General features: G+C 40.2%; 1 protein-coding gene across 6 annotated transcripts in view; it reads right to left on the bottom strand.

The window, feature by feature from the left end:
* Window positions 1-426: 426 nt before the first annotated feature.
* LOC124258355 (E3 ubiquitin-protein ligase RNF38-like) overlaps window positions 427-18212 on the bottom strand; it is an 85290-nt gene continuing 67504 nt past the window's right edge. For 4 of the 6 annotated variants that reach the window (XM_046692447.1, XM_046692448.1, XM_046692449.1 and 1 more), the window contains 8 exons: window positions 14239-14426; window positions 6556-6724; window positions 5843-6172; window positions 5420-5563; window positions 4969-5075; window positions 4529-4610; window positions 4042-4269; window positions 427-3032 (listed from right to left, as the gene is read on the bottom strand). In XM_046692447.1, the coding sequence (XP_046548403.1) occupies window positions 2967-3032; window positions 4042-4269; window positions 4529-4610; window positions 4969-5075; window positions 5420-5563; window positions 5843-6172; window positions 6556-6724; window positions 14239-14426 (1314 nt within the window). In that variant the 3' untranslated portion in view covers window positions 427-2966. Of the gene's footprint in view, window positions 3033-4041; window positions 4270-4528; window positions 4611-4968; window positions 5076-5419; window positions 5564-5842; window positions 6173-6555; window positions 6725-7129; window positions 8397-14238; window positions 14427-18212 lie in introns of those variants that run through there. The other 2 variants (XM_046692445.1, XM_046692446.1) reach the window with 2 other exon arrangements.

Here is an 18212-nt window from a genome sequence, read left to right as displayed (position 1 = left end):
ATGAGCAAATGCTTTGACCACTAGGCTACCCCTCCGCCCCACATATGTACGGAGTCAAACCTAGGTTCGGCATAATGAGCAAATGCTTTGACCACTAGGCTACCCCTCCGCCCCACATATGTACGAGAATCAAACCTAGGTCCGGCATTATGAGCAAATGCTTTGACCACTAGGCTACCCCCCAATCACCCACCCACATGTACGGAGTCAAACCTTGGTCCGGCATTATGAGCAAATGCTTTGACCACTAGGCTACCCCTCCGCCCCACATATGTACGGAGTCAAACCTTGGTCAGGCATTATGAGCAAATGCTTTGACCACTAGGCTACTCACCCGGTTTCCACTGTGCCAATGTTATGTACAAACACAGACAGACAACTCTGCATGCATCCACTCACACAGATTTAAAACTACCGAGAGGTCCATTGTCTTTATGGTTTATTGCCATATATTTTGAAAGGTACACTTTGAAAGTGAGTTGCATCTTCTGCATTCATTTACAACATTTGATATATACTGAAAACAATGTTTGTTTCCTTACAAAAACAATTCATAATTCTGAGACATTCACAAAGCACAGAACATTTGGAATTTTATATTGGAGAAAAAGGCATTTGTATAATATAGAAATAAGCAGAGGTAGATCATATTGGGATTGCTACAAGGCTCTTCCGAGTTCCGTCGGGGAACTTTCAGTCTGTGTACCCTGTGTGAAGAGACATTTGATTTAACTGTGACTTACTGCTTGGAAACATCAAGTACTGACTGAATCTGGCCTTCATAGCAAAACCCGTACCACTTCCTGTTTCACCAATTGGATCTCTATAATGCTCAAGATCAGAACAGAATATTATTTGTGATCAACACAAAAACAACGAACAGTTAGTCAGTAGAAACAGACTGCAAAATATATGCAATGTCGCATAGAGTGGGAAAGTTTATATATATATATCTATATATATTGTCAAACTTCAAGAGTGAAATTTAACATTTTGCATAACATGGAAGAATAGCTTAAACAGTGGGAACTTTGTGTAATCATAACTGTAATGAACTTAAAGAAGACATACATATTCTAATTATCCTACTTCAAAATTATGTGAAATGTTTAATTATATTTATAGTTCATACAAGACAAGATTAGGTGAGGAGAGAGATTATATATTGCAGAAAAGATCCTTGACAAAGTTGTACTCTAATTTCAAGTCTGATTCAAGATAAAGGTTCCAGAAAAAACAGTAATAGCCACAAGTTTAAATGTGGAAACATGTCTTTCCTATAGATAAACTACCTCAATATAAAAATGGTTGACAATAATTAGTCTTGTAATTTTTTCTTTAATGAAATAATTGCATAAGGCAAAATAATTCTGTTCATGACTGATACCAAACTTTCCAAAATACAGTAGAGAAACCCAACTTAATCTTGTTCAACCAATAACATTTTTATATATTTTTTGCGTATTTAGGATAAAAATTCTGAATAAAATAGACCAGAATAATAACTGAAATCAAATGAATTTCTTTGAAAACTTTTGTATTGAGGTATAAATTGCAAAAATACAAGAAACAGTGAAGACAATTCAACAAATATATCTTCAAAGCTGTAACGCAAAAAAGTGCACTGCTGTAGATGTAGCATGAAAATGCTGATAAATTATGCAAAAAGCTTGGAAAAAAAAGAGAAAAAGTATTCAACATTCCTGAATATGCCATGACTTTGAAAGAATTACAGAAAATATCTATACATGACTTATTTTGAAGGTAAACCAATGAAAGTGATTACATCTCTGAACATTAAGGCAAATATGGTCTTAACCCATGGTCTCAATGCTAAACTGCATATGCCATATTCATAATCTTTTTTCAACAATGTTCGTTAGATAGTTTAAGCTATGAGCTGACAGATTCCTGTCAAGGTAAATGCAGATCTGTTTGCCTCAGAAGACACTTGATGATGAGCAGGGCTTCCACAACCATAATTGAGTAATGAATTCCACTGAAATATTCAACAAATGAAATCTATAGGTTTTTGTTATTTGCTGAAACCTTACATTTCAAATTACTTTACCTCTAGTATTACTGAATGATTCAGAAAGTCTTGATACCAACATACACCTGAACTTGTGTGTATGGTATTTCATATTTTGACGTGTTGGCTGCGTAGATTACATTTGCTCAGACAAATATTATGTACCATATTTGAGAGTCCTGGAGCGTCATCACTGAGAGATGATAAAATTAATAGATGGGAATTATTATGTTTATTTCAATTGCGCATATGCATAACAAAAAGTGTTATAAATCTGAATTATTTCAATAACCTTCCTTGAGCATGTGATGAATCTTCAAAATACTACAGGTAGGAAAATACTATGAGATTTATACACTTGTTATTACTCTTGCATACATCGACTATCTGAAAACTGGCCGAGAAATATCGTGTGCGACAATTTACACAAACAAAAATTGAGCGACAAAGCATTTTTACAGCACCAATGCAAGCAGACAAAATCCACCCATTCCTTGCCCAGGGAAGTTGTCCATTCTCACACAAAGTCTCCAAAATATGTTCACTCCTTGCAAAGTTCAAGGTATTCACAAACAGTGTGGGTGTGGCTTTGAACAGGTCTGTCTCCTCGACAATCAGAGCAGAGTCACAGTTTTTCCCTGAATTGCCTCAGTCCAACCAATGATGTATTTCTCCTTGGTATAAACTTGACATCTGTCTGCAAGCTATCTACGGCCAAGCACAAGCTTTATATACAGCTCCGCACACAATACGTTGAGGTAATGAGTTTTGATAGATTCAGAGCTGACAGAGGAGAGAAAGAGATTTGTGGCTATGTACAAATTCTATAGTTTTTATGCTAGAGTTTGCACATTTGTCTTTTCCCACAACGCTTGTTCTTGTTTCCATTGAAGAGTTGGTGACAGTGGCGCCACCTGCCAGTTGGCGGACAGTGTTATTCTGAGTGGTTCCCGGCCATGTCCGTGGCATCGGCTCGGCATATAGGGCAGGTTCGGTTGGTCTGGAAATAACAACAGTTTGTTCAGTGCTATTCTCGTAAATAGGGATTTATTAAATTAGATGCTAAAATATTGAAATGTGAATGTTGTGAAATGCAGGTGAACGTGTATTTATTCAACATTTTGTTACACAAGACAATAGTTTGACTTTCACCCTCAAGTAATGGCTGAAGTCACATTTGCACCCATATACTAGTACATTCTTTATTTGCTAACTGGACTTCACCTCCGACTATAGGTAACTATTTTATTGCGTAGCAAATATTGAGCAGTGAATGAATGAGATGATATAGCTGGCTGGCTGGCTGGCTGGCTGAGTATGGTTTTATGCCGTTTTTAGCAATATTCCAGCAATATCACGGCTGGGGACACCAGAAATGGGCTTCACAAGTTGTACCCATGTGGGGAATCGAACCTGGGCCTTTGGCGTGACGAGCGAACGCTTTAACCAATAGGCTACCCAACCGCCCCGAGATGATATAGAGAAGGTGCTACATGTGTGAGAAATAGAGGATACTAGTTAATGATCTGGTATACTAAATCTTTCACGAGTAAACAAAAATGGTATTTCACGGGAGCGAGTTTAGTATTCTGTATATTAAACAAAATAGTGTGTATTCACAGCTTTCTGTATATTACTCCAACACGATAGAAGCGAAAGTTATAGTATTCTGTATATTACTGTCCAACATAGATGATAGAAACTGTCTATATGATGACTGTGATGACTCTCCAACATAGATGATAGAAACTGTCTATAGTGTGATGACTCACAGCTTTCTGCGAGTCAAGCAAGGTCTAATACCATTGTGATGTCATAACTGTAAACCATTATGACGTCATACATCTAGCGGTATTACACTAGTGTAATATTGCCGTAAAAATATTTCACCGCAGTATCTTCCACAGGTGAAAAAGGCTAAAATAGACGGCTGTAATCTGTCTTCTGTCAGTCAATCCTACTACGAGGAGATTCAATGTTTTAAGTACTGGTATCACTGGCAGACTCACCTTGAGCCATTTGTCTACACATTTCGTGTGGAACTCGTGGCCACACGGAAGCACCCTCAGGAGCTGGCGACTCTCGAAGTCACACATGCACACCACACACGATGTCTGGTCCAGGTCGGAGCGAGGTGTTTCACTGTTGAAGTAGTATGCAGGTAGTTGTTTGATGTCGGCCTTAGAAAGACCTCTCGGTTTGGCCTCTCCCAGTCTCTCAGCTAAACTCAACAGGGCCTGCAGGAAATAGTATACACATAAGTAAAAGACACAGACATCAGGGTAAGTGCACCAAGGGTTCCTATATTTGTGATACTGAAGACCATGTTGGGGCACTCCTTCAATAATAACTATCCAAACTGTAGCACATATCCATCCAAGAATTTGTTTACACCTTGAAGTGTGATGTTATATTTTACTGCTTGATAACATTGAATTCACACAGCAAACGCGTGTTGCGAGCATCAGCAAGCGAAGAAACAAAATATACACGTACACCTACCTCGTAGTTTTCCTCCGTCGCCTCATCTGGGGGATCTCGGCCGTAAGGAGGCACAGGGGGGTTACCCAACATGGCTCTAGAGAAGAAAGAAAAAATATGTGTCAAACAAAGATGTATGCAGTAACGACACTCATCAAGACCCGGGTTTGATTCCCCACATGGGTACAACAAGTGAAACCCATTTCTGGTGTCCCCCCGCCATGATATTGCTAGAATATTGCTGAAGGCAGCTTAAAACTACTCACTCATCAAGACAATAAATCAATAACTGATAATGAAAGTGACTTCAGCAACTAGTTGGAGTCAAATTTGTCTGCCTGGTAAGATCAGCTGACACAAGCCCAAACTTCAATCTAAAATCCACTGAAATGATGCACAATGCAGACAGTGAAAGGCTACTAAGTTTACCACCACAGCAAGATGAAATGGCTTACAGGAAGTGAAGAAGGAATCCTGGGTAGGGAGGTGGTGGTGGTGGTAGTGATCCACGTAACCGACTGCGTCCTGCAGCTCTTCTTGCGTAATAGAGCTGATATGGACCCTGAAAGTAATACATTTTGTAAAAAATTTACATATAAAACACCAGAAATTATTATATCAAAGACAATGCAACACAATTTTTAAGTTCGAAATTAAATTAGATTACAAAATCTAATGTAGGGAGGTGTGCTGGCGATTAGGGTGTGGGTTCGAACCTCGGATGGGACTCAGCCCCCCAAAAAGTACTAGAATTTGTACTTTACTAAGAAAGTGTAATCCCAAATATAACATGTTACATTTGACCACTTTCTAAATGGCATAAGTTAATTAAAATCTAATATGCGAAAAATTTTTTAGAGCATTTCTTCAAGATAATCCTAAAATACCAATCTGCTTTCCTCTTACCATATATATATCATGCGGTGTTGGGTGCACAACTGGCTCTTGTAAAATGACTGGAGGGGAGGGGTTAAGTGTCGCCCCAGGGTGAATACTAGGGGGGATGGGGTAGTGTGGCCGGTGTTCTGCAATAATTTGCACGTCTTCATCCTGAAACAAAGAAGCCAAGTTTTATTCAAAATCCATCATGTATTCTGAAACAATGGGAAAATTTGGTGGTCTGATTTATTATTATTTCAATCAATATAGAGTTGTATACTCCCCAGGGAGTTGAGATTGATAATACGATGTGCCGTTGAGATTGACATCCAATGATTGAGGGAAAAATACCAGTGCTTTGAGTATGCTCCAGTTGCCTGGATATGTGCGCTATTTAAATATCCTATGATAATAATAATAATAATAATAATAATAATTGTTTTCACCTACCCGCATCTGAGGTTGTGGGACATGAGGAAACTGTGCATGTCCAGCGTGCGTCAAGCCATGGTGGTGTGGCATCGGATGGTGAGGGGGTGGGTGGTGCGTGTGGTGCAGTATCGGTGGTATTGTATGTGGAACCGGCATCTGCTGCAGACTGCACGCTGGAATGTGCTGCATGCTGCACGACGGCAGCTGCACCGTACATGCAGGAATGGACCATGTTGGCTGCGTGTTGCACATCTGCATGTGTGCGGCACTACACACGGGCATATGATGTGGACCGGTGCACACAGGGATGGCATATGGCGTCATGGTAACAGGTGCAGACACTTGAACCTGTGGCGCAAAAAATAACTAAAATATATATGAAAAGATGTGGTTGAGAATTAATGATGAAGAAACATTAGATCAACAGGTTCTCATTAATAGTTAATGCCTGCCTGCTAATTTTCCCATGAATAATGTATACATTAATTCACAGACTGACACAAGGTTAGATGATACAACGAGTTGGACCAAGGCATCTCATTTCATACTATTGTTATCAATTTCCGGAAACATTTACAGAGACAAGCAGAAAATTGAATCTATTAATAATGCATGAGTATTTTCAAAATTAAAGCTGTTAGGTTCTTTCACATACAATAATATCTATGAAAGGATGTGACCCTTTACATTATCACAAATGAAGCAACATCATGAAGGTTGATAAAGCGTACCTGATCTACATCAATGACGACGGGATGCTGGGGGGACTGGCCAGGCAGGACGGCCGCAGGATGGAGTTGTCTCCCTGTCAACACAGGGGGTTGGAAGGCCCGGCGTTCAGGAGATTCTGACTGCCGTAATGTGTTGCGTTCACGAGTTGTCCTCCGTCTAGTTCCAGGGCTGCAATAAAAGCGGGTATTGTACAACCTATCGTTATGTTAATACCAACATATACAACATCACTGGATGCGAGCATACAACAGTCAAACAAAATTCTTCCTACAGTGGTGACTGAAAGTCCAGTCCATGCACTGCATGTAGTTTGTGAAAGAGCTGCACTAGTCAAGAATGAGTTCAGCTAATATTCACCTAATTGTTACAAACATGGCGACTGGAATACAGAAAAGATGAAATTCATGCTGAAATATTCTGTTCATAACTAACTAACAATTCCCAGCATGTGACTGCATTATTATCAGCAGCCTCACATATGAAGCAACACATGCCCATCACAAACACGGCCAGCTGTGACACACTCCAGCCACACATGTTCCAAAGTAAACAACCAAACTCGTCAATGAATACCTGGAAAATTTCGACACTAATCCGTTCTGATATTCCATCAGTATCCTCCTGGCTGTAATGGCCACATCCCTGCTGAATTTACGCTGCAGTCGCTTTGAATCCAGCTGAATATTTGTGGTTCTTGCAAGGTCTCTTAAGTGAGAGGCCAGCATGGGAGTTACCTCCCCTATGTCAACTTGTCTCAGCAAGATCAATGCCGAGTCTACCAAATGTTTTTGTTTTGACACCAGCTTCTGAACAAAGCTGGTGAGAGTGGATCTCAGTACACATTCAACTGGCTGGCCCAATATGCGAGAAATGATCTCCAGCTTCTGCTGAACTTTCTGCATCTTCCTGTCCACACATATTCTGACGTACAACCAAAGGTACAACTCAAACATATACTGGGAGTGCAGCTCTTGATAGAACTGAATCAAGTTATGTTGCGAACACAGTTGGTAAAGATGTTCTAACACCATATCATCCACGGATCCATCCACACTGATCAGACCAACATCCCTCAGATGCCTATCGAATGATGAATCCCTTTGTCCATACAAAGGTATCCCACCTTCAGCACGAACTGGGCGACAAGACTCCGCTAGACCAGCCATTACTGGCCGGGTAGGGACAATGGGAGTAGAGGCTTGCCTCTCGTTTAATTCAAACAGTGGATACAACAGATTCAGCCAAAAGACACAATGGGAAGGACAATAGTCTATTTGTGGCCAGCTCACAGTGTGTGCAAGTGTAAGCAAGTCATGCGAATCCGTTGATGAGATGTTTCGACCCGTCAAAGCTGTCAATCTCCCTACACATTGTGTAGGTCGTCGCACCCCACTCACAGCATGTGCGGCATATTGCTCGGGGACCTCATACAATCCTTTATTTAGGGTGGTATTCAAATTGTGAGCATAGCTCCATCCATCAATATAACATGTCTCCACAGAGTCACAGCTGTGCTGCAAGTCCAGCAGTTTACTTCCTCCTAAATCCTCCCTGGAGGACTCACAAAGATCTCGGCCATTACAAACCCCATATTGAGCTGGTAATAACGAATCAGAGGAAAGGTAATATATCCTTTCAGCAACTTCTTGTAACCTTTCTTCAGACAGTACAGAACTGATGTTTGTCCTTGATCTTTGGGATGATAAAATATCCCAAGCTATGTCAGAAACTTGACGGAAAGCTGTAGACCAAATCTGAGATTCGGTTGAACGGCCCGTATCAAACTCCATACGAGGAATTATAGCACACAGGCTCATTCAGGCTTGACCATACAGGTCTCCACAGAGGATCAGTGATAACTGAAGTAAAAGCTGTACTCCAACGGATTCAACTGCTGATAGAGGCATGGTACTCCCTGATTCACTAGCAATGATTCAGAAGGGGAACTTTCCCTGAACACAAGCTGAATCATAACGGCATCCCTTGCCCATGGAACACATTTCATAATTCCTGACTAATAAGCCATTGACTCATTAGTAGTGAAAGCCTGCATGACTAAGTCGTCACTGTAGTTGACTGTAATGAACATAAACATAGGCTGTGAAGAATAGTAACTAGCTAACAAGTCAAGTTTTCATCTACAACACTGGTTGGCAATTCCAAAGCGTAAATTAACCTACACTGGTATTTATTCTGTGATTGTAATTACAAAAATTACATGATCAGAAATGTCAATGCAATTTCCACTGTTGGCTACTTAGAAAAAGGTTGTTTGTTTCGAAACCTTAAAAAACATTCACACATAATATTTGCTTGTGGTGGTATACAGCATGCCAGTGCACATAGGCAGGGAAAACATGAAAACACATGTCAGATGTGACATCACGCCACAATGATTCAGCTCTACAAGTGACATCACCACCTTCAAATGACATCACAAAGGACTATACACTCCCTGATCCTTCAAGAGTTCTCTCCCTTCACCCAGCACCGTAATAAGCTTAACAACACTCACTGAAGCATGCATGAAGCCATTAAACCACGAAGCCATTCAACTGAACAAAAATATTCTCAAGGATGTTTTTTCAAAGACCCCTCTAAAATCTTCTACGCAGTGACATTCTAGAATGTGGGCAGCTTCCATCAATCCAGAATAAAGTAACGTATGCTTGAATTTCCCTGAAACTATCCCCATTATGTAGTGATCTGGCGACATGCCAGATATGTGTGTGGTTTCAACATTGAATGGAAAAAAGAGCTCCATGTTGTTTCAAAGGGATGTGATAAATATTAGCCAGGCCACATGAGACTATAATCATTCGATTTATCCAGCTTGCATAAGCAGAGAAACTTTAGCCCAGCACAGTATGTGCGTCCAGGTGTCCTTCACCTTCATATTACAACAGGCTGTTGGGGCCCTACATGGCGGAGTCATTACCTGCATCGAAATATCCTTCACAATGGCCCACCGAGTACTGACCCATCCTGACCTTTTAATCCAGACTGATGGATTAACAAGGGCTCTCCATAAAGAAGGAAGTGTTCATGGTCTAACGGCTAAGCCTAACAAAAGTATTGGAGGACACTGAGAGGGAAACTCAAGTACTGAATACTGAGAATAATTCATTACATTCATTTATCAGACTATGAAATGTTTGACATTATCTCATCATACTCATAATTTTGCTTCCCAAACCATCAATCACACTGACATTGCCTAATTTGCATAGAGCTAAGTAATGAATTTTGCCATACACATGATGGAAGAAAAGTACATGAAATTGATTGCAATTGACAAAATAGCTGGCATTTTTCTCAAAGCTTAAACTGAGCCCAAATCAGCTTATTTGTTCTTATTTCAGCTTAGAAAAGGCATAAATATTTAATAGATTTTCTTCTGCTTCATGCAGCTAGCTAAGAAAGTTTTTGAGAGCTAGACTTTGGCTGAAACTCAAAATTTCCAGCATCTTGAAAACATCACCCGAGGAAATGCACAAATTATCAAAGCTGCAACCACAAGCTGAGCTGAGTGGAGAGAAAGCGGCCAACAGCTGAACACTAGTCAAGTACCTCACTATACCATCACCATCTGTATAACAACAAATCAGCCTCAGTATAACACTCTCCCTGCCAATGACCTTGCCTCTGCAGAATACAGCAAACCTCCATTATATGGATTCCTAGCCTTTCCATATTCTCCACTATAGGGCGACTGGCAATCAGGGTAGGGCTTCACAGCTTGCAACACTAGTAAGTGGGGGGGGGGGGCCTTTCTAGCTTGGCGGTTATGATTGTTGACTAACACATGACACATTATTTAGAACAATTCAATTCTCTCCTCTAAATTCTTCTTTTGTATGATGTGGATTTTATACAAATTTGTCAAAAAGATCTTGTTAGACATGCAGTGTTCATAAACTAGATTATTTTTGATTTCATAAAATATTATATTCCAAATTTATACAGCAGGACTTTCAATACTCGAGTACAAACCTTAACCTTGCATGTTATTGATCCTGAATTGTTAAGTTTCAAGAGATAGCTTTTATAGGTATGTCATTTGTAACTACAAAAAAGGAGTAAAGTAGTATCCTGCTACCCGATAAGATGATAAATAAACTAATTTACACAACAGTCAAATGAAACCAAGGACCACATGTTTGTTACGATCTCAAGAAAGAACTAAAGTATTCACTCTGACATTGAGTCTCACATCCTGCCGCACCAACTTGGGCATCAAATTGTTTGATTGCGTTCTAGGAGTAACAAGACGTTGTTGTCATCCATATAGTTGTATGTTTCATTTTTGGACATCAAAGTTGGGTCTTAGGATACAGTTTAGACCGAGCCAAAACATATATGCCTGAATCTTGGAGGTTGTTACAAAGCATACTCCTTCCCTGTTGATAAGCAAAGGCCATATACTCCACCACATCACCTGATGACCCCCAGCTAAACTCCAATGACCCTTCCCCAGTGAAATTACCCCTAAGTGTAGCTCATTAGGGATATTAAGCTGAGGATCAAACTCTTATTGCCTTGTAGCAGAATTACAAGAACAAAGAAAGCAGAGTTTTTCCCCACACAACCCACAGGGAGTAATTTTATATCCCGGTTAGCATATGTTACATCTTTAAGAGTAGCGGCTATTTCAATAATTTTGTAACCGTTTCATTTAAACAGAAATTCTGGGAAATAATCAATAAAACCTGTTATTTATAATTTCTGACATTTTCCGAAGTAATCCCCACAACACAGTATCCCACAGCTGGGATGTTAATTCCAAACAGGGGATATTCACGGTGGAAAAAAATCAATTGATTTTACCATATTCCAAACAATGGCCGACTTGTGCAATTAAATATTCTTTATCACTAATCGATAATTGTTCTATTATGTAGAACTGTCCAAAGAGGGTATTTCTTTACATGAAAAGAAACTGTTGCCATGTAACATATTTCAGCAGTATTATGAAAAGTGTTCATATTTCATTGAAATAATTTTTGAACAAACTGTTTCTGAACTTCAATTAAATAGAGGGAACTTCACTAAATGAAATGGTTACAATTGGGATATTTTGTTTAAAAAAAAAGATGGCTGACAGAAAATAGGATTAGCTCCCTCAGCTTGGTGGCTTGGAAGGACTGTCTCAACTCAGAAAATTTGGTGTTGGTCGTGAATTAATTCAACATGTCACGGCAAGGAGATGGATGGCCCAAACCAGCCAAGCCCATTGGCATATGAGTGGTTTCCCTTTTAACTTGTAGCCAATCAGAGGGGTCTGTGAATCACATAGGAGCACGATTTATTTACAGATGCGGGTCAAATCACCCTGAAGCAAGTTTCTAATGGAATCCGGTCTCCCATCTTTTTTTCCTATAGGGTTTTATCAGAACACAGTTCGCCTCTGTAGACAGCTTCAAGCTTAAATCTGGGTAGCTAAAAAGATTGGACTGATGCGGAATGGGATTTGTGACCCTAAAACACATAAATTACGTGAAACACATATCAGGAGTGGCCCTGGGTTATCTGCCTCCGGAGCATGAATATGAACTCAGAGGGACCTATCTTTCTGTTGGCAAACATATATTTTTAGAGATAGGAACAGAGGAATTTGCCCTTAAAACAGTCACTGTTTAGTCAACTTCGTACACTGGAAATACATCACCAAATACCTCATAGAACAATGTTTTATATAATCTTCTAGATGGCATTACATTTGGTTCTGATTCAAGTCCTGTTTTTATCAAAACATTTAAGTTCAAATTCCAGGCATCATTCCAGAGTAATTCCCCTGCCATTTTGTATCAAATTTGCCAAACTAAACCTATCTAAACAAAATTAAGTGAATGCATTCAACAAAAGGATTATTTTTTAAACTCAAAATCTTTTCAAAGTATAGAAATCTATAACCCAATACTTTTTTATCTCTTCTTTGTTCATCAAACAATGGAAGCAGAATAGAATTCCCTCAGGGAAAAAAAACTTCAACAAGATCCTTCATTTGTGCCACAATGCCTCCAGGCAGACTTTCAAAGTTATCTGATACCCCCCATGTGACATCATGGACTAGTCCAGCACAACAGATAGATTATACCATTGCATTGCACAAGGGCATATAGATAGGAAAATTAATTGATAACTTGTGTATAGGAGGAGCATAAAGATGTCACAAGGCTAACTTGGCATTCATGTGACATCAGGTATAGTTAATGTCAGATGTTATCAACTAATTTTAGCCAGGGCATTTTATTCTATAGTCTGTTTCAGGTATTTTCTGCAGCCAAGGACAGTGATTTATGAAGTATTTCAAGATAATGCCATAGCAATTGATCATGATTAATTCTTCGGAACATTGTCATGAACTTTGATGGTGATTCATAAAGGCCACAAAATGTGAAAATATTCAAGCTTTCATTGTTCTGAGAAGGTGTACAATATATCCACCAACATTTACTGGCGTGTTCCTCTACACTGGAACTTCAACAAGAAAGTCGTCTACCTCAGAGTGTTTAGGACATAGAGGTGGCTATGGAATGCTTCCTGAGGGCTTCCATACCAACAGTGTCATGTGACAAAAATAAAAATTGAATTTCACAGAAAACTCAAGCATAATAATTATAAGCAGACAGTTACCTATGACATCTATATAATAACTGACAACTATTTACTAGTGTTCCATATTTTGTAATACAGTTGACATTCAAGCAGACCATCATGTCCTAATGCTAAACCATGGGTTGACTTGAAGACTACCTTCAAAATACTCATAACACATAGGCGGATCAAGGGGGCTCGAACCCCACCTTGGCTCCGCCATTGCAAAACATTAACTTTAATGTGGTCTTTAGTCATTTTCAAAAGGGGTGTGTGTGTGTGTGTGTTTCAAACCCCCTGAACCCCCCATCTGGATCTGCCACTGTAACTCTTCACAATGTATGCATGGTATGTGTCAAATTATTTGAAGCATATTATCTTGGCTATACATGGGGGAGCACACTATATATAAGTTGGGCAATTTTTGGAACTCACAAGAAGATCTTGAACCTGAACATACAGAACAATGCCTAGAAGAGACACAATGAAGTCCATAATGCTCGACAAATCTGTGTACACCCCACCCCACCCCCCAATACTGCATCCCCATGAAGAGGGTTCATTTAGTGTTTCAGAGCACACTATACATAAGTTAACAGCATGTGATGTTGCTTTGTCAACTGCTGAGAGCACATTTCCACAAGTACAACCATCAAAACGAGGCGACTCTCTTCTTCTAACTGGCCCAGGGGCACTGGGGTAGTCTAGTGGTTTAAGCATTCACTCGTCACACTGAAGACCCGGGTTCGATTCCCCACATGGGTACAACCTGTGAGGCACATTTCTGGTGTCCAATATTGCTGGAATATTGCTAAAAGCGGCTTAAAACCATACTCACTAAGAACTGGCCCAAGATGGCCCTGGTTGATGACTGACTGACTGACTGACTGAGTTTGGTTTTACGCCGCTTTTAGCAATATTCAAGCAACATCACGGCGGGGGACACCAGAAATGGGCTTCACACATTGTACCCATGTGGGGATTCGAACCCGGGTCTTCGGCATGACGAGCCAACGCTTTAACCACTAGGCTACCCCACCGCCCCCCTGGTTGATGAACAAACATGCTTATAAGCAGGTGCTTACCTTCTCCTTGCTCTGGGTGTGGTGCAGCGTTCGCCTGGTACTCTCCTCTGTGTGGAGCTTCGTCTTCGTACCGATCTAGCCGCGTCCAATATAGCATCCCTCTGACTACTAGGGGGAGGACTGGGAGAGTTAGTGAGGTCCACTATGGTCCCGGACGTTTTCCGCCGCTTTCTACTTGGACTTTCACTCTGGAGAAAGAAAAACATTACATTAATCTAAAACATTCAAGCATGTCAAGATTGTATGCACTGCCTTATAGGAGACATCTTGGCCGTGTGTCACATTCTAACCACTGTACAGTGCAGTTGGCAAAAGTAAGAACACATTTAGATATTAATCAGCTTAAGGTGAGTTCAGTCACCAGATCTATTTCCTGGATAAAACCAGAACCAAGCGAAAAGAATTGATTTTCATCCCAACTAGACTGCCATTATACAAATATAAAGAGAAGTTGACAAATGTCAAACAGATTAAGTATATTTACCAATTTTGAGGAAACAGTATTAATAGAACAAGTCATTCCAATATTTATATTCACTGAAGTCTACCAATCCTAATTCAGATTTGAAATATATACAATGTAGGGGTTTGTCCAAAACAATGAATCATGTGAATGTTTTTAAAAATAAGTGTCAGCATAACTCGCAATAGATCCAAAATGTCATTAACTCACGGAGGACATGCAGTCATCAAACATACATTGATATTGATGCATATGTGTCACAAGTTTGACTTCATCTTCCATGGAATCAGGTGTTTATTAACCCTAGTGAGCCTACAGAAAACTTCAAATTGCACAGCACCAAACACAGACGATATTTAGTACCGGTGTTGAGTAATAATTAAGAATGAAATGAACTCTTATGGACACAGACTGAATCTAAACCATGACAAGTGTTCTCCATTGCCTCTTAAACTCCAGTACCAAGGCGGCACAGTGAATAGCTGTGTGTGGAGAATAAAGATAGCACACACTGCCAGGAGCTGTGGTAACCCTGGATGCGATGTCGCTACCTGGCTGCTGCCAGCTCACAGAGACATCACAATGGCGGGAAATCGGCAAGCTAATTTGGGGTCTTGTAAATGTATCTAGATTATTTGAGTTGGGTAGCCATGTGATATTTCCAGGGGAGATATTTGTGGGAAATGGAAGCTGGGGATAGGAATATGTGACATGAAACTTCTCATTTTGATTGACCAGTTTCAGTCTTAAATGATCTCATGATTAACATTTGAAAGTGCATTAATATTCATGAAATTAAATGATGAATAGTTTTCATGATGTTTCAATGAATAATACTGATACCATAAACACATGTTTACTTTACAGTGAAGGTGATGGGTGTTCTTCGCCAAGTAGTATAAATACAGTACTTCTCAAAGATGTCTTCCACCATTGCCATGACTATTGCTGCAACCTTTTGAAGTGAATGTAACCTTGAGGTTGCTGGTTGGCCTTAGAAACTATATCGGTACTCACTAAAATGGGGGCAAACAATATGGTCCAGGGTTTTCTAGGAAAAGTGTATGTGATATTCTGTAATGCCTCATTCCAAAATGGCTGTTACAAACTCATTTTCGATCAGCCCATGCAGCAATTCTCCTGTTACAACAAACAAGAAACCCAGCACATTGCCAAGCAAATAGCTTGTCACGCTGAATACAATGTGCTAAATATTCTTGAAATGAACAGAGAAAGATGAACTAAGCACGATAATGACGGGATGTGTACCCTGTCGCTTGAGCAATAAGAGACACAAACAAGTCCTGTTTCAAAGGAGGTGATGGGGGAGAGTGGTAATTGCTCGAACCGTATTTCAACACTCCGTGCGTACATTCAGATGGGGAGGTAATGTATCACACAACCTCTGCTCAAGAAGAAAGGTAGCTGCAACACACCACACTGAAATTGATTATCACACATTTCACATTTTTCTTGTGGGTTATCAAAGAACAAGGCTTCAACATACATCTCAAACTGATGAATTCAACTGGAACACCACAGGGAACCTCCAAGTTCAGAGGGAAGCCGGAAATCTTGCAAACCTTTGAACAGGACACAAAAGAGGCTGAAGACTATTGGGCATTTTGGGGGATGTTTCTATCACTGCTGTCACATCAAAAGCGTGGATGACGAGTGAATTTGCCAGTGTAATTGGTGGTGCCTGCCCCCAAGTCCCCTGCTCCCTACATTCTGGGGGGAAGGTGGCTGCCTTGAGACTCCAACCCTTCCCTCCACAAGTACGTTCCACATCACTGCCTTCACAGATAATAAAAGATAATTAAAATCCAAAGCAAAAGAATTTCCGTGAGTTCAGTGAAGGATTGTTATGCCATGACTTACAAGAGACGAACTATGACTAATAAGTGATAAATTGGAATACATATTATTTCCCACCAGATGCACAATGCCTAAAGGCTGTTATTATTTGTTTTTTAAGCGTTGTTTAGTTTATCTTATTCACATAGGTTCTGTGGGAAAAATGTCTACTTCATGACTGTTCAAGTTGCTATGTACCACAATGTCTGCAACGCTGAACAGCTAGATTGGACTTGGCTGATGTTTATCAAGCTAATATTGATCTTCTTAGTTGGAGACAAATAATCAATATACCGGTAAGGGAATCAATTTTTCAAATAGCAATTGATACAAATTTCTAGTTGAGTGAACAAACTATTGTCCCCATGGAATGTGTGTTCAAGTAAAACTCAGAAAGAAGCAAACATTTCGGTCGAGTGGCTCCGTGACTGACAGTTACGTAAGTCTATTCCCAACCTAACCCACAACCAGCCAACATCACAGGCTTGAAGAATGTGGAGAGAGCGGCCACTAGGCTTGGTGGGGAGACAAATAAACAGAGTGGACCAGGGAACTAGGGGAAACTTACAGTACAGCTGAGCCGCTGGTGGCTCCTAGTCCTGTGTATGGAGAAACCAGCGTGGGTGCTCTAGGCATGAACCAGCTGTTTACTTTGCGACAAAAACTTTGAGGGAGCCCGTATCCCAAGCTTTTGAAAAGTACCGGCCTTTCAGAAAGCCCTGAATGGCCCTTGTTAAGTGATTTTTAAGGTGTGCACGTGATATTGGATATTGGGACCCGCTCTCAAACGATACTGCAGCGGGCTTGGATGAAATTAATTGGGGTCTCAAGCTGTTTTTTAAGTCTGTGACAACACTGAAATTTGTGTAGTTCGTCTAATATACGTACAGAGTGTTTGTTTAGAAGTTTTGAATCAGATTATGGGCTGATAAAATTCTCCAGTAATGCAGTTTGGGCTCTTGAAAAGTGAAACTGTGTCAGGTGAGGAAAAACATCAGCTTGAAGTGGTCTGTGACATGTTTCAATGGAATGAAGAGTACACAGACAGCCTTACTCTGCCAGGCAACTCAGTACATTGAAGACATATCCAAGTCTCAATTCACACAGCCTGTACATTAGATTCATTTACCAACCGATTTACAACTGGTTCAATGTTGATGATTCAATGACTGAATTACAGTCTTAAGGTCAAGCCAACCAGTACAGATCAATCAAAACATGTCCAAATACAAAATATGTGAATATCATATGAATAAAGGCAAAACAAAGATTTACCATTGAGAGTTGAGTGTTTGTTTTCACACAATCACACATGCTGTCAGTACTACTGTATTCGTCCTTGTTTCTTCTGTCCTGCCAATATTCACCTCTAACTTGTCCCTTGCTGTCTGTTCTCCCTATCGAGTTGAGTACAAGCTCCGAGTCTCACAACAACACGTTACACATTCATCTCCAATCCCACTATGACTGTCCTCAGTGTTGTAATCAACATCCTATTCCCTGCCCTCCTCTCTCCACCCCCCATGCAGCCTCACCCCCACTCATTCCAAAGCATACCATAGGCAACGGCCTCACTCTCACACACAACATCAAGGTATGAGTTCATTCAGTTTTATCGGTCACTCCGATAGCAGAACCACTCCTCTGTATACAG

This window comes from Haliotis rubra, unplaced genomic scaffold (assembly GCF_003918875.1).
Source record: "Haliotis rubra isolate DU_JTF1 unplaced genomic scaffold, ASM391887v1 Scf69, whole genome shotgun sequence".
NCBI classification, from domain to species: domain Eukaryota; kingdom Metazoa; phylum Mollusca; class Gastropoda; order Lepetellida; family Haliotidae; genus Haliotis; species Haliotis rubra.
This window is presented reverse-complemented; position numbering and strand designations above follow the sequence as displayed.